The following is a 26018-nucleotide window of genomic DNA, read 5'->3' on the forward strand; positions in this document are numbered from 1 at the left end:
TTTTATACAGAATTTACAACCATTTAATCAAACTACACAATGATGATTCTAAGACTTTATAGATATTACAGTTTTCATTTTCTGTTAATGCATGATTTTCTGTAAAGCTACTTTGAAACGATGTGTGTTGTGAAAAGTGCTATACAAATAAAAATGACTTGAATGTATATCAACTTTTGTCTAAATTGTTTCTATTTATCCGTCTCATATTGTAAGAGAAATATACAAACAAATCTGACACTTAACTGAGACATAACTTAAAACTCCAGGTTAACTGAGAAATGAAAGAGCAACCTTTGCACAGTAAACATTTTCTGTCTCTCTGCTTTCTCAGGACTAAAATAGCCATATTTGTCCCACCCAGTGCTGATGGCAGGTCTGGACCGGATGCTCCCTGTGTGTGTGTGATTCAGTGTAGGGACTCTCCGCTTAACTGAGTGTGAAAGTTTGTGTGTCTATGTGTGTATATATATATATACACACATGTATGCAAATAATTAAAAAAAAAAAGATTCCAAAAGTCTGAGACCACTAATAAAAATACTTTTTATTTTACATTCTTTTCTAGTTTATACCAAGTTTTGTCATTACACATTCTATTATCCTCATGATAATTTGAGTGAAAAGTTGAACTAAAAAACAAACAAGAAACATGAATTTCAGTAAACGCCCCCTTTTGCTGCAATGACAGCCAATGTTGGGAAGGTTACTTCTGGAATGTAATCTGATACTGATTACAAAGTACATGACTAAAATTGTAATCAGTAATGTATTTTTTTTAGATTACACTTTTAGGTATATTAATCTGATTACTTTTGGATTACTTTCTGCAAATAAGGAACAGGGCCACACTGTCTTAAAATATATGTAGTGCTATCTGGCCTATCGCACGTATTTTTGGCTTTGGCTTAGACCACTTTTTTAAAATTTAGGAATATAATAGTAAATTACACACTAGTTATTTCCATTCACTGATTTGTAATCAAAAACGTTATCATGTAATCCATAAAAAGTAACTGTAATCTAATTAAAGTACTTGATTATTTTATCTTGAGCTAGCATGGACTTCACAAGTTTGTGCAAACCCCGATGATCAAAGTTATCCAGCATGATTTGAGAATGTTCTAGAGCATCTTTTGTGCTTCAGTGGAAGCAAGGAAACCTTTCATTCAAATGAGTTCACATGGCTAATGTGCCAAATTTTGTTATTTGATTAGTGACCTAGAAATAGTGGAGAATCTGAAATATTTCTTATTCATTTTAGATCGTGACTTTTATTGATTTGATTTGATTTTTAATCCTGAAACATTTTATTTTTGTACATGTTTAAATAGAAAAATCTCAAATTTCAGAGTGGTGTCAGACTTTTGGACACAAATGTATTTAACCCAGAAAACATACAGATCCACAATCTTAGCTATGCATACATGTGTACGTGCCATGGAAATATCTGAGTTTGCATGTCTAAAAGTTGTTCATCGTGTAAGAGCTTAAAGAAGTGTGTGTGTGTGTGTGTTGCCCCAGGGTCACTGCTATTGTTCTGTTGATTTGGCCTGTGGAGTCTAGGCTGGGACTACTGCATCCTGTCTACGCTCCCTCTTCTTCTCTCTCTGTCTTGGTTCCCACACATTAATGCAGCTGAAATAACTCAATAGAGCCATTCAGAGACTTCGATCACTTCAATGTATGTCAAGTTTTTCATCTTATACAGGCTAGTGTACGTAAAGCAAGGGACATTAGTTATGTTTCCATCCAAGTCGTGAATTTAATTGATGCACAAAATCGGAATATCACAAAAACAATTTGCGAGTAAAGCAGTGTTTCCATCCCATGTGTTTAAGAGAACAAATTCGCAACTTCTGGGGAAATTAGTGCAAAACAGAAATGAAAATGGAAGTTGAAGCAAATGTGGTTCTTTTATTAAATGCCATGAATTACATTACTGACAGTTCTGGGAGGTAATATTACGAAGACAAACATTTATTATTTGGAATAACGTGCAGGAATGTGTAATAGTATAATAGAAGGTGTAATAGAAAGTAAATAGGGTCAATTTAGATTTCGTGTTGACTTTAACCTCGTGCGACCCCGCATCCACATGTGTGGACGTTGTATTTTGGCTTCGATATAGCAACACATAATTTAAATTTAAACCGACTGAATACTGTTCACAAGACTCTACACTATCATTTAAGGATTAAACTTCTGGTGCACCGCATCACGTGACAACAGCATGATGTCGATTTCCGTGACGCGCTTCTATGGGCGCAGCGACAACAAAAGTGCCTCTGGTAAGAAACCTTTAAGTTTTTTCATTGAAACCTGTTTGGTTGTAAAGAGTAGCATCTCTAGTTTTGTTTGATATGCCGCTTTAAAAACTCCATTCGTTTTTCACGTGTCAGCACGCTGATAAACGCGAAATAAGGTGCATTTCGAACTGTTCTGAGACCAGTGCAGACATGCAGCACACTGGAGGTTAAGCCATTCACTAAACAGGGAGCAAGGGTGCATCCTATAACTTTCTATGCAGCTAAGTGCATTCACTCCTAAAATCCACCAAAAGTTCAGTTTCAGGCTGCAGATGATGTTTGGATCACTCAAAATGTTTGGTAGACATGGGACAATGATAATCAGTACATAGATTCAGAATTTTATAATGCAAAATTTTATTTTAACATGGTTGGCAGTGATTGGATGATGCTGAACATTACTTTGAATAAGAATGGTTTATTCAGCTTTATAGAAAATTAGCTGCAATGTCTAACGTCTCAAAAACATGAATAACCAACACTCCTGGAAACATAATAAACAATTTGATTTAAAAAATCTGACTTGTTATAGCTTGGTATTATTTAAAATTTCACAACTCAGTCCTGCTTTTTTTGCTTATTTATTAGGTGCTACTAGTAACAAATCAAAAAGGGAAATGGAAAATGCACACAGCAGTCACGCTGGCGTCTCGGGAGGTTAAACATGGATAGGAGAAGTATTTGAAGATCGAAAACAATTACAGTGCATCCGGAAAGTATTCACAGTGCTTCACTTTTTCCACATTTTGTTATGTTACAGCCTTATTCCAAAATGGATTAAATTCATTATTTTCCTCAAAATTCTACAAACAATACCCCATAATGACAATGTGAAAGAAGTTTGTTTGAAATCTTTGCAAATGTATTAAAAATAAAAAACGAAACAAATCACATGTACATAAGTATTCACAGCCTTTGCCATGACACACAAAATTGAGCTCAGGTGCAACCTGTTTCCACTGATCATCCTTGAGGTGTTTCTACAACTTGATTGGAGTCCACCTGTGGTAAATTCAGTTGATTGGACATGATTTGGAAAGGCACACACCTGTCTATATAAGGTCCCACAGTTAACAGTGCATGTCAGAGCACAAACCAAGCCATGAAGTCCAAGGAATTGTCTGTAGACCTCCGAGACAGGATTGTATCGAGGCTCGGATCTGGGGAAGGGTACAGAAACATTTCTGCAGCATTGAAGGTCCCAATGAGCACAGTGGCCTCCATCATCCGTAAATGGAAGAAGTTTGGAACCACCAGGACTCTTCCTAGAGCTGGCCGCCCGGCCAAACTGAGCGATCGGTGGAGAAGGGCCTTAGTCAGGGAGGTGACCAAGAACCCGATGGTCACTCTGACAGCGCTCCAGCGTTTTTTCTGTGGAGAGAGGAGAACCTTCCAGAAGAACAACCATCTCTGCAGCACTCCACCAATCAGGCCTGTATGGTAAAGTGGCCAGACGGAAGCCACTCCTCAGTAAAAGGCACATGACAGCCCGCCTGGAGTTTGCCAAAAGGCACCTGAAGGACTCTCAGACCATGAGAAACAAAGATTGAACTCTTTGGCCTGAATGGCAAGTGTCATGTCTGGAGGAAACCAGGCACCGCTCATCACCTGGCCAATACCACCAATACCAATAGCAGGAACTGGGAGACTAATCAGGATCGAGGGAAAGATGAACGCAGCAATGTACAGAGACATCCTTAATGAAAACCTGCTCCAGAGCACTCTGGACCTCAGACTGGGGTGAAGGTTCATCTTCCAACAGGACAACAACCCTAAGCACACAGCCAAGATAACAAAAGAGTGGTTACGGGACAACTCTGTGAATGTCCTTGAGTGACCCAGCCAGAGCCCAGACTTGACCCGATTGAACATCTCTGGAGAGATCTGAAAATGGCTGTGCACCGATGCTCCCCATCCAACCTGATGGAGCTTGAGAAGTCCTGCAAAGAAGAATGGGAGAAACTGCCCAAAAATAGGTGTGCCAAGCTTGTAGCATCATACTCAAAAAGACTTTAGGCTGTAATTGGTGCCAAAGGTGCTTCAACAAAGTATTGAGCAAAGGCTGTGAATACTTATGTACATGTAATATTTTTTTGTTTTTTATTTTTAATAAATTTGCAAAGATTTCAAACAAACTACTTTCACATTGTCATTATGGGGTATTGTTTGTAGAATTTTGAGGAAAATAATTAATTTAATCCATTTTAGAATAAGGCTGTAACATAACAAAATGTGGAAAAAGTGAAGCGCTGTGAATACTTTCCGGATGCACTGTATACTTAATTTTTAAACAGTGTACGATGTGTTAAATGAGGCTGAGAGTACTGCACTGTTGGCAGCCGACAGCATAATCAAAATAGCCAAAATGTTCCATGAAGCAACACGCAAAGGGCAGGAGATTTGTAAAACATTCTGAATGACATCCACTTAAATTCTGCGGAAATCTCCGGAGCTTTCAGCTTCTCATGGTGCATTTGTCCATTATAACAGCCTCACACTCTTTATTTCATGTGTGTGTCATGTTTTACCTTACATAGTAGATCGCAGCAGCAATGACGATTATAAGTAGCAGCATGCCCATTGCAATAAGCACTCCAGTCAAAAGCAGCGGAGACGAGGAATCATCTTCTAGGAAAACAGAGAGAAAGAGGTAGACAGCCGGAGTGAGAGAGAGGGCTTAAAAACAGCAAAAAGGTGCAATACAATAAAACTATTTTTTTACTTTGATCTGCTCAAGGAGGAGAAAAAAAATCAATAAAATGCTTTCTCAAACAAAACTCGAGGGCCATAAAAGAGGTGGTCACTAATAAATTACCACAACACAGAGCTACCCCCCCCAACCTCCTCCATGTGCAGTCTGGAACGTTCCTTACCATCAGGAAGGGTTCGAAAGACGACAGCTTGACCAAAGCTGCCGTAGCCGGCCAATGTGCGAGCGCGGACTTGAACCTCATATTGCGTCGCCCTGCGCAAGTCGCTCAAAACAACATGGTTGACATCGCTCTCCGTATAATGACATAAGTTCTCCTCCGAACCACGCTCCTTTTAAAAGAACACACACACACACACACACACACCAGTATTTACCATTAAAATCATTTATTTGATTCTTCAACTGCTGTTGCAAGCTATTTGAATGCATTAATTGTTAATTAGCCTGGCAGGTTTGTGGTAATGTAAACAGAGAACAGATGTGCAAAAGACAGCGATCAATAAAACACAAGTGGAGAGAAAACTGGAGAAAGCGAGGGAGGAGGGAGAGAGAGAGAGAGAAATAGGGGAGCTCAAAAAAATAGACTCAACAAACAATATTTCAAGCCGAGAAGAGCAAAGGAAACAGAGTTATAAAATAATGCTGACTGCAGTATGAGCAATTTACATGTCTTCAGTCTGATACAAAGAATACACTGGTCTAGTACAGTGTAGTATAGAAGAGTAGTTTAGTGAAGTGTAGTAGAGTAGTATAGTGTTTTACAGTGTAATTTAGTGTATAGTGTTTTATACTGTAAAGTAGTATTGTGTATGGAATAGTGTTGTATTTATGTAGTAACAGTGTAGGGTTTGTGTAGTATTTCATAGTGTAGTGACATATTGTATCTTACTTCTGTTCAAAGTACTATAATATACTCTAGTGTTGTTTAGTGTAGAGTAGTTTAGTGTAATGATTGATAGTGTTGTATAGAGTAGTATAGTGTTGTAAAGTACAGGAGTTGTGTAGTATAGTGTATTGAATAGTATAGTGCAGTGTAGTGCTGTATAGTGCTGTATAGTGCAGTATAGTGTTTTATAGTGTAGAGTAATATAGTATGGTGTAGTATAGTGTCATAGTGTAGCATAGAGTGGTATAGTGTAAGATAAAGTTGTATAGTGCAGTATATTGTAGAGTAGTTTAGTGTAGTATTGTACAGTGTGTAGATGGCTGTATCGTATAGATGGTGTTGTACAGAGTAGTATAGTGTTTTATACCATTGTATAACACTGTATAGTGTAGTAAAGAGTAGTATAGTATTTTGTAATTAAAAGTAATACTGTATGGTGTAGTATAATGTCATAGTGTACTACAGAGTAGTATAGTGTTTTATAGTGTAGAGTAATACAGTATGGTATAGTATAGTGTCATAGTGTAGCATAGAGTGGTATAGTGTAGTATAAAGTTGTATAATGCAGTATAGTATTAAGTAGTTTAGTGTAGTATTGTATAGTGTTTGATGGTGTTGTATAGTAGTATAGCATTGTGTTGTGTAGGAAAGAGTAGTATAGTGTTTTATAATGTAAAGTAATATTGTATGGTGTAGTACAGTGTCATATTGTAGAATAGAGCAGTATGGTGATTTATAGAGTTATACAGTATGGTGTAGTATAGTGTCATAGTGTAGCTAGAGTGGTATAGTGTAGTATAAAGTTGTATAATGCAGTATAGTATTGAGTAGTTTAGTGTAGTATTGTATAGTGGTCAATGGTTTTGTATAGAATAGTATAGTGTTGTATAGTGTAGTAAAGAGTAGTACAGTGTTTTATAAGTAAAGTAATACTGTATGGTGCAGTATAGTGTCATTGTGCAGTATAGAGTAGTATGGTGATTTATAGTGTAGAGCCGGGGTCGGCAAACTTTTTGACATGGAGTGCCATTTTTTATTTTCCTGGTTTCCTGGCTGTTTTCATCAAGATGTAGATTGGAATGCAGGTGTGGAATTTATATAAATAAAATAGTCTACTCCACTCTTGCAATTGCTGGCGTGCCAGTGATTACCTCTCCGCGTGCCAATGTTGGCATGTGTGCCATAGGTTGCCGACCCCTGGTGTAGAGTAATACAGTATGGTGTAGTAGAGCGTCAGTATGGCATAGAGTAGTATAGTGTAGTATAAAGTAGTATAGTGCAGTATAGTATAGATCAAATTACCGTAGAATTGCATAGCATTTTACAGTATAGTATTTGATAGTATTGTGCAGAGTAATATAGTATAAAGCATCTTATAGTGTAGTATAGTGTCATATACTATAGCCTAGTGCTGTATAGCGTAATTCAGAGTAGTATAGTGTTTTATAGAATAATACAGTATTGTGTAGTTTCAAGTCAGTGTAGCATAGAGTAGTATAGAGTAGTATATGGTTGAATAATGCAGTATTGTATAAATTAGCATAGTATTGTATAGCATTTACAGTATAGTGTTTGATAGTGTAGTATAGAGTAGCATAGTGTTGTTAAGTATTAAATGTCAGATAGCATTTTATAGTGTACTGTAGTACAGTGTCGTACACTAGAAAGTAGTGAAATGCTATATAGTGTAGTAAAGTGTGTTTTATAATGTAGAGTAATATAGTATGGTTTAGAATAGTGGCAGTGTGGCAGACAGTAGTATAGTGTAGTATAAAGTCGAACAGTGTAGTATAGTACAGAGTAGTTTAGTATAGTATTGCATAGCATGTTATACTATAGTGTTTGATTGTGCTAGAGTATATAGTAGTAGAGTAGAGTAGTATAGTGGTGTATATTTCATTATTTTTGTTCAGAGATCTATAATATACTTTAATGTTGATTCGCGTAGAGGAGTACAGTGAAGTAAAGTATTGAGTAGTGCAGTGTAGTATTTTATAGAGTAGTACAATGTAGTATTGTATAGCATTTATAGTAGTGTTTGATAGTGTTGTACAGAGCAGTATAGTGTTGAGTGTAGAGATGTACAATGTTAGATTGCATTTTAAAGTGTAGTATAGTGTTGTATACTATAGAGTAGTGTAGTGCTACTGTATGTCATGTAGTATGGAGCAGTATAGTGTTGTGGTGTAGTATAGTGTACAGTAATCTAGTATGGAGTAGTAGCAAAGTATAGCGTAGTAGTTGTTTACCTTTTCACAGTAGCGCAGCTGATACTGTAGTATGCTGTAGTGGGTTTGGGTGGGTGTGGCCCAGTGCAGCGTTAGACTGGATTCTGTAGCGGTGTTCTTCCTCAAACCAGACACCAGCACCGGAACTGTACAACATAACACATATATGAGCAAACATAACAAGCTATACTCAACTCTCACAACATTTCATTCATCTATTTACTCATTCTCACTCTCTTACCATTGGGGCTGGTGGTGATGTTAATAGTCTCGCCCGCGGGCCACTGCACACTCAGAGAGGAGACCCCGTTGAGGGCCATCACTGTAAAGCTGTAGGTGGTGCGAGGCCGCAGACCCCAAATGCTGACCCGCCGTCCAAGGATCCCAGACTGAGACGGGCGGTAGTTCAAGCCATCGCCGCAGGGGGTGCACGGGCTCCCGGGCATCAAACACATACGGCACTCCACACTGTAGGTGAGGTCCGAACGACCACCGCTGTCTAGCGGTTCACTCCATTCCAGCGTGAGAGATGTGTCGTTAACCTGAGGAACGAGACTGCGTGGGGTCGAGGGAGGACCTGAACAAAAAAATACAGAACAAACACAGTTAATTTATCTAAACTACATCTCAGCTGATATGCACAATCTTCCACGAGGACAACAAAATATGAAATAGTTTATACTCATTAGTCAACAGTGTTGGGGAGTAACAGATTACATGTAATCTGGACTGCATAATCAATTACAAAAATAAAGTACTTGTAAGTAGATTACATTTTAAAATGTGTGTAATCAGAATGCAGTTACTTTTATGGTTTACATTGTTACAATTTTGATTACGTTACAGATCAGCCAATTGCAATAACCTGTGCATAGTTTGTTCTGTATTGAATAATTAATAAATATTCTATAACTCAAAACGCTGATACAGTGTGATACACAGAGCCTGTGAATTTTAAGGAATATTCCATGGTTATTTTCAACTTAATTTCAATGTACTGCATGTGTGGCATGTTGTTCAATGAAAATTTTAAATGAATGCACTTTCAGTCAAAGCATATGGGACAAGTGTACTGGAAGGTTTAAAAGCAGAAGCGTGAAGCTTGTATTTAATGCACTTATTTTAATCCTTATGCACAGTGATGTGTGTGACTTGAGCTATTTGAGAAGTCTAAATCCTCCTTTCGAAGTGGGACCATTTTTCTAAGCGGAGGAACTGCTGTGTATACATTTAAGACGGTTACTCCTGTAGGCAAAGTATGCTCCATGTACACAATGCTTTACCAATATTATTAATGGACATTAAGGTAAAAATAGCCTAGAATATTTTTTCAACTGAACCCAGTGGATTAAAAGTAAAAGCAAGCAGACAAGACCTGGAAAAAAGGAAGATAATGGAAAGGGTGTGTACAGAACAGGAGAGTTCCCAAACACATGAAAGGAAAGGTGTGTGTGTTTTTGAATTGTACGCACGTGTGCAGGGTGTATCTGGACTGTCGGTGGGGGCGCGGTGGTAACCAGGGCGACAAACACATGAGGCGGAGCCTGTCTCTCCTGTGTGACTGGAATCAGGACACGCAGTACATGGGTCGGCACCAAAACCCATCTTAAAATGACCAGCAAGACACGCTACACACACAAAGAGAGAGAGTTCAACATAACAGGATTTAAAATATTATCATATTCATCAACCTGTTTAGTCTCTAAATCACAATTTCAGCATATACTGTATACCACGCTCACATTCAAACATTTCAATCTTCAGTCTTTTTCTCCAATGTGAGATGTACAAAACTGACTCAAATCCATCACTACACACATACACGAATGCCAAGTCTCACGAGATGTGCTTACAGATGGGTTTGCCTGACCATTTTCATTTCAAAACCAATTCTCCACATCTGGATCAGATTAACATCAGTTTCACTCAGACTAAAACATACGGTCTGAATTATCCTCCTTGTTAAAGGGGCTTTACATTGCTTTGACAGATTGTTTGTGTGTCACGTTTCTACAATGTATTTGTGTGACTGTTCAGACTGAAGGATGAAGTTGTTTCTAATTAGCCCTCTGATGAACTATACAGACACAAAGATGCCATTCTTCACTCTCTTTACATAAGTATCTGTGTCTTGAGCTGAGGATACTGTATGTACTAGGGACGTACCGATATCGAAAATTGCCCGATACAGATATCATGATGGCAGATGTCTTAAATCTACACTGTTTGCCTATTTTAAGCTGAAAATAATATTCATACTAGGTAAAATCAAATGCTTCATTATTATGTTTTGATGTCTGTTTCTACACGGAGAAGAAGAAATGATAAATAACAGAAAAAAGTCTATAGTCTGAATAAGTCCTCATAAGCTCTCAGCCCTGATCGGCTTCAAATACGGGACTAATCAGACGAGCCTAAGGCATTAGTAAAAAAAAAAAAAATGATACTATTGCCGAATTTTATTAAAAAACACTAATACTGGGTGATATAATAATAAAAATATGCTAATACTGGTCAATACGATAAACAAAACAAAAAAACAAAACAAATATTGGGTGATATCAATAATAAAAAAATGCTAATACTGGTCAATACAAAACAAACAAACAAACAAACAAACAAACAAAAAACACTAACATTGGGTGATACAAATAATAATAATTAAAAATTGCTAATACTAGCCTATACAATATAAAGAAAAAAATAAAATAAAAATACAAATATTGGGTGATACCAGTAATAATAAAAAATACATAGCTAGTTAAAAAAACAAAAACATCTATTGAGGTATTGAGTGTTACCCATGATAAAAGAATGATAATACTGGGCAATATAATAAAACATTGTCAAATCTGATTAAAAAACACTAATATTGGATGATTTTATAATAATATAAAAATATGCTAATATTGGTCAATACGATTAAAAAACACAAATATTGGGTAAAATAAATAATAAAAAAATGCTTATACTGGGCAATATAATAATTTAAAAAAAAAAAAAAAACACTAATATTGGGTGATATCCAAAAGAAAATAATGCTAATAATGGACATTTTAATAAAAAAAATAAATAAAATAAAATAAATAAATAAATAAAAACACAAATACTGGGTGATACAAATAATAATAATAATAATAAAAATGCTAATACTAGCCCATTCAATAAATAGAAAAAAATAAAATACCAATATTGGGTGATACCAGTAATCAAAATAATAATAATAAAATCTATTAATGGCTAATAAAAAAAATAAAACAAAAAAAAAAGAAATAAAATTTAAATAAAAGAACTCATATTGAGTGACACCTACAGTATAATAATAATAATAAAAAAATGCTATTACTAGGCAATATAATAATAATAATAATAATAATAAACTAATATTGGGTGATACACATAATAAAAAAAGGCTAATACAGTCCAATAATAAAACAAAATGTAAATATTTTCCAATATATTTAAAAACCACTACTACTGCTACTATTGGCCAATGTAATAATAATAATAATAATAATAATGACAAAAACACTAATATTGGGTGATACCAATAATAATAAAACAATGTTTATACTGGCCAATACAATAAAAAAAATGCTAATATTCACAAATATGATTAAAAACACTAATATTGGGTGATACTAATAAAAAACAAAAAATATTGGTCAATACATAAAAAAAATATTGGGTGATATCAATAATAATAAAAAAAATATCTAATATCGGCCAATACCGATAAAGAAAACTGCACATATCAATATGGTCATAAATATATTGTGCATTTGTATTATGTCACTGACAAAAAAGTAACAAAAAGGCTCCATGGTTCCATGAAGTATAAAGTACAAACTGTAGTACAAGAATATGAGAATCATTTAGTAATACTGTTAACAGTATATCAAAATACCATGGTATTACTATCTGGTACCATCACTGAACCATGATACAACCACAGTACTTTTTCTAGTAGGGGTAAACATGAGTAAACAAAAGAGCTTAGTGTGTGTGTGTGTGTGTGTGTGTGTGTGTGTGTGTTTGAATAAGTATGTGGCTAATTAGAGTGATTAGTACAATTCAACACACCCTCTCTTTCTCTCTCTCTGTGTTAAAGTGTCTTCTCTATCCTTACACCCCTTCTCCTGTGACCCCATGACCTCTCCGACCACACACTCTCTTTTCTGCCTTTCACCTGCCCAATAAACTGCAGTATTCTCTCTTTTCTTCTCGCTGCCCATGTCTAATTGGTCATGTCATTAGGGTGCTTTGTAGTGGACACAGCCCTGGCTGCAGGCACCACTATTATGGCTTTGTGCTGCCTTTGTGGGTGTTTGTGGGTGTGAAAGAGAGGGGAACACAGCTGATGTAGTGTGTTTGAGTGGATGAATGCTGAGTAAGTCATCGAGTGTGTGTGTGAGTGTGTGAACTTCTCAGGCAGCACAGCTGCAGTGTTTAACACATGAGCAAAAGCCTTTCCAGTTCACTTTTTACATGCAAACCCACCCCACCCATTTAAAAAACATCATTATAGAGCTAAAGTCATGCTTTCAAACAAGCTGGATTTGGACCGATCCACTGCACAGAGCGACTGCGGTTACTTGAATTAGAGCAGATTATGAGTCGTGTCTTTAAAGTTTTATCGACAGTATCTGTCGATTACCACAGACAATACGTTTCCAGCGTCTCTCAGTTTCTATAAACAAATGGAAAGCAGTTTACAGTAACACACTTGCATTAGAAGTCTAGCAGTCAAGATAGCCGAAGATTTTAAAAGCAGAATGAGACACTTTTTTTTTGTTTTGTTAAAACACTTTTTATGCGTTACTGACATAATTCTCCATTGCTTTACAGATTACGTCACTTCTCTTCTTGACAGGGGCAGTTCTAGACCATTTTGACTGGGGGGGGCAGGGTCGGTGGGGGCGGGTGTGCTTGTAGGGGCAACTAAATTATTCCTTAAATGTCCCCTGTACATGTGACTCTCCTTTTCTACACGCTCCGTATGGGACTCGAACCAGCATCTCCGGCATGGGAGGCAGGTGCGCTAACAAGGAGGCTAAAGTCTACCGCCTCTAGCATCAGTCGCTAGTGCGCCTCTTGAGGTCCGGAGAGTGAGGTTTATACACGTTGCACAGCTATCTATCAGCTGGCCACCATTACATACACAAATAAAACATCACTTGCTGTTTTAATATTTGCGGAGATGCAATTTTTTAAAGACAACCAAAGATTCACCAAATTTTGTTATAAAATTTTTAAATATATAAACAAACAGGCTCATCGCAAATGTTTCAATTAGTCTATACACCCTAACATTCTGGTTTTACCCACAAACTTTAAGCCATGTTTTCCATGCTGTTCTTTATAATGACTAATGCAGTAAAAATTATTGGGTAAAATAAACGAAAGGCTACGTCACGATTTTAGGTTAGAATTTAATCTGTAGGCTATAATCAGCATGTACGGGTCTTGTAAATGGTTACAATTTCCTTTAAGATAACTTTAAGAATTTTTAAGCACATTTTTTAATTCACTAGTCCATTTTAATGGTCCAGTGTAACAAGTTAATTTTTAAATGCACGTATCTATCTCAGTTACTACGAGTTTAAAAAAGTTGCATACATCGTAATTATAAGTGACCAATAAGATGCTTTAATGTGTTTCTTCTTTAAATCATTATTATGTCTGTCAGTGTCTATGCGCATTCCTTATTGAGCACACGTGATGTGCGCCCACGTTTGCTAATATTACGATCAATTCTCCATTATTGATCACACATGTGCTTCTCACTTATGACTGGTGCGCCGCGCGTTAAACATTTGATTGATAAATGGATATCATAAAGAGGATGTTGTGTTTGTTATCTTCCCTGTAAACTATTAAATGGAATCAACTCTGCAGCTTTGTTCTCTATCTCTCAGTTAGTTGTGTGTTTGCTAACCTGTCTTGCACCTGATTCTAATTTTATGTTTTTAAGTGTATTCATAATAAATTTGTCACTGTAGGTGTGGTGTGGCCCTGTATAACGAGCTGCTGTTTCTTTATAGCTGTTTCTATACATCTGTTCCAGCGTGCTGTTTCATCAGAGTCGCTTCATTGTTTGTTTTACCAAACGTGTTGCACTACATTTGTCTTGTTTCTGCATTATACAGTGCACAACATTAAATTAAAGACAGTGGGGGGAAAAAACTAATTATAAATAACAAATGTGTACTGTATGTTGTTCAAGAAATGAAAACCCGACAGATGCACATACAAAAAATATTTTATAATAAATGATTGCCAAATAAGAGCGATCGCTAATGAGTTAATGGGCTCAGGTACATTCAATAAGGCAGAAAATTAGATCCAGATTGGGTTTCGTGATAATAATGTGGGAAATTGCACTATAGCTTAAACGTAACTTAACTTACACTTACATCTACACCAGCATGTATACATTTACAAGACCTGCACATGCTGATTATAGCATACAAATTAAATTCTAACCTAAAATCTTGATGTAGCCTATCATTCATTTAACCAATCATTTTTACTGCATTAGTCATTATAAAGAACAGCATGGCAACATGGCTTAAAGTTTGTGGGTAAAACCACAATGTTAGGGCGTATTGACTAATTGAAACATTTGTCATGAGCCTGTTTGTTTATATATTTTTAAATTACAATTTATTTATTTTTTTAATACAATTTGGTGAATCTTTGATTGTCTTTAAAAAAAATTGCATGGCCGCAAATATTAAAACAGCAAGTGATGTTTTATTGGTGTACAGGGACATTTAAGGTATGATACAGTTGCCCCCCTACAAGCACACCCACCATGGCCCCCAGTCAAAATGATCTAGAACTGCCCCTGGCTGGCATGTCCAAAGATGTGAAACTAACGTTGAACTTCTACCTTATCTCCAGAAGTTGTTGGCTCTTTATTCATTTCACATTCGGTTTCTCCTACCCGCGCTCTCTGGAGCCAACAATTTTACAATAATATCATTAGCACAATTAGGTTAATGAATATATGACAATATCATACAGGCATAAAACACTGAACTCAAACAGTCAACGCTTGTTGTAGCTGGAGAATTATACCTAAAAATGCTCTGATGGGCTTTCAATAACTAGTGCTTGTAATGGACCATCTGAAAATTCCACCCACAGCAATAAAACATCGGAGATGTCTAAGTGTTCATTAATTAATTAATTAAAGTGCAAGTTATAAATACAATTTATCTTTAGAATGTGTAAATTTTTTTTTTTTAATTGTTTTTTTTTTTATAAGTGTTTAAGACAGAACATTGAACAATTGGACACTAGTGACGTTTTAGCACAGTGTGTGGACTTTTTAGACGATCTCTTATGAACCATAAACGAATATTTAATAAATATTTAACTTAAACTTTACCCCGCTAAATATTATTATGCAATCATTAGACATGTTTTGTTATATTTAGACATGTTTTGTTTAAATATAATTTGTTTGGTCTGCTTAATATGATGTGGGGTCACTGAATTCTCAGTAGGATGGAAAATGAGAATACCACTCTTACCATCTACCACTCCAATTTAGGGGGGCCACTGGAGGGGCCATGCCTACTGACACCCCCAAAGAACCGCCCCTGCTTCTTGACTTACTTGCACAGGATATCATATGACAGGTTTTAGCAGCTTTACATGGTTATAACATGAGGTGAAATATTGGATTATAACTATGTATGATTGCCTGCTAGGTTTCTGTACATCTGTTTGTCATTTGTTTGTACAACCAGAGTGACGAGTCAACATTATTGTCTGTGGTGATTGACAGCATGCCACAGATGCTGTCGATAGAGCTTGGGCTGTATCTAACCTGGAATAAATACAAAATTACATATGTAAAACAGGAGTGTTCTTGTTTGAAGACATCATACTGGACCGTGTTATTTTAATCTGAATACACTGGCCTTTAATCTAACAGCAGATGATACTGTGCGAAAGTACAGCCACAGGGCTATGATGAAATACACAGTAATCCTCCACTCCAGCTCTCTTTCTTTCCTCTTTCACAAACATTCCCATTTATCATGTTCTGTGTTCTTTCAGTCTTTCTCTGTCATAGTTTCTTTCCTTCCCTTTTTCATTTCTTTCACATCACGTGTCTTTCTATTTCACTTTTTTAAAAAATCAAATTTTTCTGATTGTTTTCTTTCTCATTCTTTTTTCTCTCTTTTTCTAATTCTTTTTCCTTGTTCTTTCTCTTTCTTTTACTCTATTACTCTCTATCTTTCTCTTACTCTCTTTCTTTCTTTCTCTCACTCTCTTTATTTTTATCTGTTTCTTTCTTTCTATTTTTCTCTCTTATTTTCTCATTCTTTCTTTTCTTTCTTTCTTTCTCTTACTCTCTTTCTTTTACTCTCTCTTTCTTTGTTTCTCACTCTATTACTCTTTCTCTCTCTCTTTCTTTCTTTCACTCTCTTTCTCTTACTCTATCTTTTTCTTACTCTCTATCTCTTACTCTCTTTTTCTCTGTTTCTTTCTATTTTTCACTCTTATTTTCTCATTCTTTCTTTTTCTTTGTTTCTTTGTTTCTCACTCTATTACTCTTTCTTTCTCTTTCTTTCACTCTCTTTCTCTTACTCTCTTTCTATATTTCTCTTACTCTTTCTTTCTTTCTTTCTCTCACTCTCTTTCTTTTACTCTTTCTTTCTTTTTCTCACTCTATTTTTCTGTTTCTGTTTCTATTTTTTCTCTTATTTTCTCATTCTTTCTTTCTCACTCTATTACTCTTTCTTTCTCACTTTCACTCTCTCTCTTACTCTCTATCTTTCTCTTACTCTCTATCTTTCTTTCTCTTAATCTCTTTTTCTCACTCTCTTTATTTTTCTCTGTTTCTTTCTATTTTTTCTCTTATTTTCTCATTCTTTTTCTTTGTTTCTTTCTCTTACTCTCTTTCTTTCTTTCCTTCTTTCTTTCTCAACCTCTACCCACATCACATAATTCTGAAAAGCTTTTATTAAGCTCATATCAGCTTTAGATTAGTCTGTTACTCTCTTACTCACCTTTACATTCCAGTTCTTCATGGCTCGCCTCAAAGCCAGGCAGGCAAGTGCAGGTGGTGGTGGGCTGGTCCACCCACTGTCCATCTTCTCCACAGAACATCTTGGGTGGTCTGGGATTAGGCCCAGGCTGTGCTGCATTCGCTGCACACTTGCCCACTGCCTCCTGCACCAGCGAGCGTGGAACTGTCTCCGGGAAGACTGAGAGCGAGCGCGTGAGAGCAGGACACTTCTTAAAGAAGACGCGTACGGATAGAAGGGCCATGCATGCCCCTTGGGCCTGGAACGCCAAGTAAAATCCACGTTTGGTCAGGGGGCCCAAGCGCAGCGTTTTCACATTAAACTTCTTTTCTCCACCTTTACGTAACAGGAAGTCCGCAGCCACCGTGTCAACCTAATGCAAATGGAGACACAGCAAAAGTTAAAGGTTGATGAGGTGTCTCGTAGGAAAAAAAAAAAATTCTCTCATCTGAGAGAAATGAGACAAAACTGAGACTCCATTACTTCTCTGGAGAGATGAAAAAGCAACCTCTGAGCAAAGAACAAATCCCTTTGCGTAATATTAACGCTTCAGCTCTGATAGAGACAAGATGTATTTCTCTGCGCAATTTCACATCCACATTTGAGTATATATTCAAATCTTGGTATATTTAAAACTATAGTAATTACCTATATTAAGTAATATTATATTGTCATAATGATATTACATTAGGCTATATTAAAAACCTTAGTATAGGGGTTCTCCATCCATGCGGGGTGTGTAGCCGTTGCATCATCCGTATCGCTCTGGTAATAGTACAGATTAAAGGTCTCTTTGCAAGATCGATGGTGCGTGTTGCGTGACGAACACTCGATCATTGTGAAGCACAACTCCACATAAACCTGCGATGCCCCTTGCCGCTCAATGAGCTTACTGCGCAACCAATGACTGGATGAGCCGTCAGACTGGCAGATCTGATAGGTCCTCACGCTGTTGTTCTCCTCATCTAGACCACTTATCTCTTCCCACTGTGGGTGGAGGAGGGACAGAAGGGTAGAGACAGGTACTGATTGGTCAACTGAGAATGTTCATAATGGAGTGAAGTCTGCACTGAAAGTTTTCCCTGCATAAGGGGTTCTCAACTGGTGGGTCGTGACCCAAAAATGGGTTAAAACAAACAAAAGTTGACTTTGATGTTAAAGCCTGTACGTCCAATCAAACTCTACATTGTTTTTGCTGCAAATTTATCAGACGCTCAAGCAAATGGCAATATGAACAGGATGTGTGACATGACCTCGTGTAAGGTAAAAGAAAATTTTACCCAGGCTACATCAAATACATGTTCTGTTTGGTACCGTGTTGATGTCCAAAAGCAAAACCAGTTGAGAACCACTTCTCTACATATAGGGTCAAAATCTGGAGTTGTGTCGGTCTCACCTCAGGTTTAGATCGAGAGTATGTCGTCCACTTCAGATCTGATGTCTCTGTCTTAGTGTTCATCAGGACCTCTGTGAAACACATAGGAAAAGAAGAGATTTAGAAAAAAAAGAAAACAATGAGATCTCTTTAACATCTCAGTTGTTTCTCTGAGGTAGCAATGAGACCAAATGGAGTTTTCAAAATGCTCTGTTTTCAGCAGAGGGAAATGCCATTCTAGTGTGGAACAAGAGATGCAAACTTTGCGAAATCCATGCATTTCCAAACGAAAATGTATTAGTATGGACGTGGCTTAGGGCTTTTGTCTTGGGCCAATTAGCAATCACTTAAAACACTCTAGCAACATACCTTCAACCACCCAGAACAATATAGCAACCACCCAACAATGCCCTAACAACTACCCATAACACCACAGTAACCTCTAAGAGGTTACAACCACATCCACACTAATACATTTTTATTTGAAAATGCATTGATTTAGCTACGTTTACGCCTCTCATCCACATTGGAAAAGCATGTTCTTTCGAAATCGTTCTCCATTATGGCAAAATTTGGAAAATATGGTTGTTAGGAAATGGAAGTAGTGTGGATGTGGCCTAGGTTTTTCCTTTGATCAAACAGAAGGTAAGACAAAGTACCTCCAGGGTTTTGATGGGTTAGTTTTCAAACCATGGCCAACAGAAGCTTTAGCAAAAATAAAAACTAAGGGCGATTTTTTTCTAGCTCTCTCTTACTGTGCTTTACGTAGCTCCAGTATTCCACAGAGAAACCCACAGACATGGGAACAAGGGCACAGGCTAAATTTACACACACACAAATACAACGAAAATGCAAAACCTCTACATAGAGTTTCAACCCATTGATGAATGATGGTAGTTTAATTTCCAGTGAACAGTCTATTTTCTCCACTCTACCTCCACATTTGATTGCATTTTGATTGTACTGGCTGCTGGTCATTACTTATTGATGGTTGGTGGCGATGGGTTTTAATCAGGCATTCATTCAGTCACCCCCTCCAGGCTTCCGTGGATGTATCTGGCCCTAGGGTCCTTCCTATGGGTTGTGTGCTGGTCATGTGACCACCTGAAGCCAACAAGGTTCAAATCCAAGTACAATCACAGAGATATCCTTTCATCTAAAAATACACACAGAATATTTCTCCCTCTGCTACTGTTATTTGTTAAAACTCCCTCCCTATCTGTGTCTCACCTTTATTGCTCATGCTTTTTCCGGGAGTGTTGGAGTTTAGCATACTGAGGTGGAATCAGAATGTGTTCTGTCTGCATGTATCTGGGTCGGGACTTGTCTTGGGGACTGGAAGGTTTCTGTGTCTTACCTCAGAAAAGCAACAATATCAAGAATATGAAGACATTATTTAAGCCTGTGTGGCCTCAGGAAGAAAATAGCTGGGTTCAGTGTGAAATACTAGTGTACTTCTTACTGCTTACTAGTGTACATATATACTGCACACTGTGCAGTATACTTTATAATACCTAATATAAAAAAAAATAAATAAAATAAAATTATGAAACTGTGTAGATTCAAAAGAACTAGCTCATAAGAGTCATTCATTCTGTTATTGGACTACACTGGTCGCATACTGTGTTTTTGCGCCGTAGATTTAAAATAACCGGCTCATGAGAGTCATTTGTTTGGGAATTGGACTATATTGGCTGCATGTTTCACACTGTAGATTCAAAAGAACCAGTTCATAAGACTCATTTGTTGGGGAATCAGACTGTAGTGGTTGCGATGTATGTCTCATGCTATAGATTCAAAAGAACTGGCTCATAAGAGTCATTCGTTCGGGAATCAGACTATAGTGGTTGTGCTGTGTTTTGTGCTGTAGATTCAAAAGAACCGGCTCAGAAGAGTCATTTTTTCTGGAATTGAACTACACTGTTCGCGGTGTGTTCGCATTCAAAAGAACCAGCTCGTAAGAGTCATTCGTTTAGGAATCACACTATTTACACTGGTCTCGCTGAATGTTTTACACTGTAGATTCAAAAGAAAGTCTCATAAGATTCATTCGTTCAAGAATCGGACTAAACTGGTCATGCTGTAGATTCAGTAGAAAGTCAGCGCTGCCGCTGAATATCGCAGCAAGAAACACTGTCAGATTATTTTAATATGATGTTCCGTCCACATTGGCAAGAAATGCACGTTCAAGAACAGTTAACGTTTTCGTATTGCGTTAAGAATGGAAATGGTTCTGAATAAGAACTGGCTCTCGGTTCCCAACCTTAATGATTAGTAAGGTAATATGCCACTCCGTATGTTCCCAACGTGTCTCTATCCTTATGTATCTGGGTTGGCACTTGTCTTGGTGACTGGATGCTATCTGTTATCAGTTTTTACCTCAGAAACACATCAATATTAGAAATGATACAAAAAAGAAATGTTATTTGTGTATGGCCTTAGGGAAAACATTGATATGTTCTCTCAGTGACACCACCATGCACTCCTCCATAACGCCATCCATCTTTCAGACACCTCTTTCGCTTTCTTCCTCCATCGCTTTAGCTTTGCATGCTTTCAAATTTCACATTTCTTTCTTGCCTTCCGTTCATTCCCATTTCTCTTCTAGATAACTCCATATGTCCCCGTCACACTCTATATCTCCTTCACTCTTTATGTCACCCGTCTCTCTCGCCCTAACTCCCTCTGATGTCAAGGGCTGCGGGCGGCTGATAACCGCCATCCAGCTCTGTGAATCAAAGCAAGGGACGCGCGGGACGCCCGAGAGGCCGGAGAGGAGGATGAAAGAGGGATGAGAGAAGAGTGCCAGGTGAGGGAGAACACGGGCGGGAGCTTTGGAGAAGAGGGCAAAAGAGAGAGCGTGAGGGATAAGAGAGGACAGACATCTGACGGTGGTTTCCCAATGGGAGTTTTGCTCCGAGTTCAGAGGAAAAACTAATTACAGGCTCATCTGCATGATAACACGCACACAAATACACAAACTCACGGGTGAATCTCATGAAATCTGGCACGAACATGTCCGGGTCATAAGTATTTTTTGGACCATAAAGGTCCTTTTTTTTTGCATATTTTCATGTCAATGAAATGCAATTTTGTAAAATGTAAATTTTCATGTAATTCTCATATTATAATTTTAATAATTTATCTGAATAATGTATTATTTACATGGTAATTTGCTTTGTAATTGTATTATATGCATACATATATGTATTATTAAAATTTTACCATATTATTTAAACATGGTCATTTGTTGTATTGCCTTTTATTTATGCTGATTACAGTAAATAATCATTAAAATATTTAATTAATAATTACAATTATCAGTAATAAAACTGAATGAGAATCACCACTGAACAATGCAACAATAAATAAATAAATAAATAATAAAAAAAGAAATATTCTGACGAATTTGAGTAGAAATTGGGGGGGGGGGGGATTTGCTCAATTGTCATGAAAATAACGTCAAAATGACTTCGTTTTCATTATGAAAAATATAATTAGAATTTTTTTTTAAAAATAAATAAATCTTGTGATTTTAGAGTGAAATTTGACAAGGACATGTTTTCGTGAGATTCACCCATACAGTTCCTGTGTACGAACACTAGGTTACTAAAGACGTTTGTTGTGTGTGTGTGTGTGTGTGTGTGTGTGTGTGTGTGTGTGTGTGTGATTTGCCAGTATGTAATTACAGTGGTCTATATCCTGCTGTCTACTCTATCATTACCTATAATGGGACAGGAAAAAGTGTGTGTGTGTGTGTGTGTGTGTGTGTGTGTGTGTGTGTCTCGTCTCAAAAAAATAGGTTAGATTCAAAAGTTGACACAGGGATTATCATTCACCTGGCACACACACACCTGCACATCTGTCAGTGTGTCCGATGTCATCGGCACGGCTGCTGTTCTGATGGATTTGATACCTGGTTGGTTTATTTTCACCCCTTTAATGCAGTGGATTCATAAAACGATGCAATACCACACAACTCTAAAACTAAACCTCATGTGCTTTAGTGCCACATTTAGCTTTTTGTTTGTCCTAGAAAGCAATTAGATTAAATAGAGACTTTTGCTTGAAAATGACCCCAGCAGGGTCCTTACAATATGGGTTATTGACAAATAATGTTGTCAGAGGTGCTAAAAATTTGAATTTTTATTAAAAAACTAGTAAAAAAAAATATGTCAAGTTTGTAGAAATGTGAACTTGGAGACCATGATGGTTTCATAAATTTTTGAAAAACAATTTAGCATTTTCAACCAAAATTTTTATATATATATATAATGATACAGGTGCATTTGTAATATTATTTATGTTGTTTTGTTGCAAATAGTTGTTTCATGTGATATCTCCATCAAGCCCAAAGTATACTTTGATTTTGACACGAACGCTCAGCATCTGCGTACATTTGAACGCGAGCCTGTCAAAGTATACTTCATAGGACTGTGCGTGCATACACAGGCACACTACGACTGCTATGAGACGTCCAACTATTTCTGTTCAGGAGTTTAGACCCATAAAGACGTCTTTATATTCCTTCAACTTGGAGTTACACAAACGCAGGTATCTCCTGACCTCCCCACACACATTTTCTTGACATGCACATCCAATGTTGTTGTTTTTACCTTTATCTCCTGTTGTTTACCACCGATTACATCTTCTACCACTTCTTCGTGACAACAACGGCTGAAATCAGACTGCTGACACGTTCTTGACCAACTAACTAGTGCAAATAATTCCAGGCGCATTTTGCGTGTTCAAAGACACGGTTAGAAAAATTGGGCTGCGCACTTTCAGCGCTCGAGCACTCTGCTGATGATGAAAATTGCGTCACGCGTTTACGTCTAATTACACAGATTGGTTGAGCAATCTTTCAGACAACCCACTGTGACGAGGGGGAGGGCGTGGCTGGGCCGTGAGGGTGCACGGCCGGCGCTGAATCAGATGATCAGCGGGAGAGCGAGGTAAAAGTGGGCTGGAGAGAGAGAGAAACATTGTGTGTGTGTTTTAAGTTCATTTATATCATTAAACTTTACGTTGACTGTTCAGCCGGTCTGCCTCCTCCTTGCCCATCATTTATCTCGCTCTTCCGCTGATCACCTGATTCAATGACAAGTATCCACAGTTTTCCTGAGCAACCACTGGGTGGCGCCATGATGATTCTAGTCGCCTGTTTTCTGTTTCTGGTCTCCAGACACACTTTAAAAACTACCAAAACAAGCGATCCAGGTGGAGAACAAGAACCATTTAAGTTTTTTTGGAGTCAAAATGTATTTGTGCTGTTGCTGGTTGTCATTACAACTTATAGTAGTTAATGATATTAACGTAACTAACCTCGGACCATCGCTTCATGTCATCTACACATTCAGGTGAGGCACTCACTGTGTCTCGTTTGGAAGGCTGCGTGCTAGCTAGAACACGTCCTTTGAAGGCTGCAGTATACCGACCGTCCTCCTTTAAACAAGCCTCGTTTAAACGAGACGGCCTTTGTAGGACAAACGGAAACAGAACTTATCATGGTTGCTATGACAGCACGCCACTCTTTAACAAGCGCGAGTGCTTTGAGTGACAAGGGAACAAAGTCCCTTTAGAAGGGAATGTATGAGGTACATTTTAGGAAAGTTATAATGATGTAAAGAGAAAAGAAAATAGATTTTACAGGTGTAGTTTTAGTCTAATACTTTATTTTTTATTATATATTAATATAATTATACATATTATATACTCTGCACCCATCTACTGAGGTACTTCAACTTGGGAATTAACATTACTTGAACATCATATTTACGACGTCATATTTTTTTTTAAACATTTCCATTTAAGCAAAGAATTGTGGGTTGTTAGTGGCCACGAAGGATACACCTCATGCATCCTCCGAATTCCCATGAAAGAAGGTTGCATTCGAAGTGTTCTACTCGCTTTTATGAAACGAGACAGCCTCGGTGACGTATGTGGCCGACAAGTGCGACCTCCGGAGGACGCAGCCTTCCAAACGAGACATAGCCACTGTCATTAAAAAAACGGTCACCTCGACTCTGTAAAGTATCGGCACTATGCAGCCACGTGTTTTGTTTTGTTTTTTTACCATTTTTACAAATGTTATACCTTAAACATTACATTACCACTAAGAATATATGCTGATGCGAGTGATAACACTGGAGACTGGAAATTGAAAACAGTCAGGAAAAAGGTGGATACTTTGGGCTTTAAGGTGATCTGTGTAACCTTTGGTCATTTTGGACCCTGTTAACACTATTTCAGTTCACCTTGTGCATGTACAACTGAAGTAAAGGAATAAATGTATTTCTGCCAAGAAATATGTTTATTTAATGATTAACCTAGAATCAGTTATATTCTTCATTATTTGAGCTGTTATTGTATGACCTAAATGTTAGTCCATTCAATTATAATAAAAAATAATAAAAGATAAAAAAAATAAAAATAAAAATTTAGTTGAAACAGCAACATTTAAATAGCAAATCTGAGTTAAGAATACTTGCATATAGTTACCTAAACATAAATAGTTAAGTTTACTTAAATAGTTATAGTTAAGGGAACTCCAAACAAAGTGAACTTAGATCATTTGGGTGGACAAAAGTTACAATATTAATACTATTTTTTAACACTTTTTTTCACTGCCTTTTAAAAGAAATAGTACTAAAAGATTATTCCAAATTACTAATGCCAACATTTCTTCAAGAATTTCAGCTTTTAATGAGAGTTTTTTTTTTCTCTCTCTCTCTCTCTCTCTCTCTGGACGATTCCACCCCATGACATTTTTTACTTTCAGTCCCAGAATTATTTTTTAAATGACTTTGAACCCAGAAACTGAAAACATGTTCATCATAGTTTGTTTGTTTGTTTCTTTCATTTTTTACGCCATGCCAGCTTCTATGGCTATATTCATGGCGGGAACCAGGTTTAGTTATTTAAAATAGTTCAATAAGTTAAATGAGGTGTTTAAGATTCATTTTTCCTAATAACTAAATTTGGCTTCATTTGATTAAAAACCTTTTCAAAAGAATCAGCTGAATAATACAGGTTCCTCAGATGTGTAGAGGTATGACAGTCCAGTAAAATATGTTTAATGGATAAGTGGGTTCTGACAAGATGAGCACTTTGGTGAATTTTCTCCTGATACTAAAAATTGGTGTGTGAGTCTTGTATGTCCTATCAGGCATCGTGTATAAATGACTTGATCCCAGCGATTATTATAAGGGAACACATATCTTGTTCCAACGACAAGATTTATTTCTTAATTCTTCTCAAGAATTTGTTGTTTAAACATTGATTGTTCATCATAGTAGAGGTGCTCAAGTAACTGTCTTGTGTGAATTGCATTTGTAATGTATTTTTAATCAATCTGTATAGATTTTAATCTAAATATATTTTAAACGTAATCGACCTGGACAAATAAAATGAGCTTCACCTTATTGAACCATGTATTATATTGGTATCTCGGTTCACGA

The 26018-nt window shown here is 36.9% G+C and overlaps 1 protein-coding gene across 4 annotated transcripts in view; it reads right to left on the reverse strand.

Annotated features, from left to right (window-relative positions):
* Window positions 1-26018, reverse strand: part of LOC127437155 (ephrin type-B receptor 4a-like) — a 51940-nt gene that overhangs the window by 10190 nt on the left and 15732 nt on the right. For 3 of the 4 annotated variants that reach the window (XM_051691892.1, XM_051691872.1, XM_051691903.1), the window contains exons 2-9: window positions 18580-18650; window positions 17889-18170; window positions 17166-17556; window positions 9609-9764; window positions 8378-8713; window positions 8158-8282; window positions 5183-5351; window positions 4838-4937 (exon numbers count right to left, since the gene is read on the reverse strand). In XM_051691892.1, coding sequence (XP_051547852.1) covers window positions 4838-4937; window positions 5183-5351; window positions 8158-8282; window positions 8378-8713; window positions 9609-9764; window positions 17166-17556; window positions 17889-18170; window positions 18580-18650 — 1630 coding nt within the window. The remainder of the gene's footprint in view (window positions 1-4837; window positions 4938-5182; window positions 5352-8157; window positions 8283-8377; window positions 8714-9608; window positions 9765-17165; window positions 17557-17888; window positions 18171-18579; window positions 18651-26018) is intronic. The other variant, XM_051691882.1, reaches the window with a different exon arrangement.

The sequence above is a fragment of the Myxocyprinus asiaticus genome, chromosome 4 (assembly GCF_019703515.2).
Source record: "Myxocyprinus asiaticus isolate MX2 ecotype Aquarium Trade chromosome 4, UBuf_Myxa_2, whole genome shotgun sequence".
Classification (NCBI taxonomy): Eukaryota; Metazoa; Chordata; class Actinopteri; order Cypriniformes; family Catostomidae; genus Myxocyprinus; species Myxocyprinus asiaticus.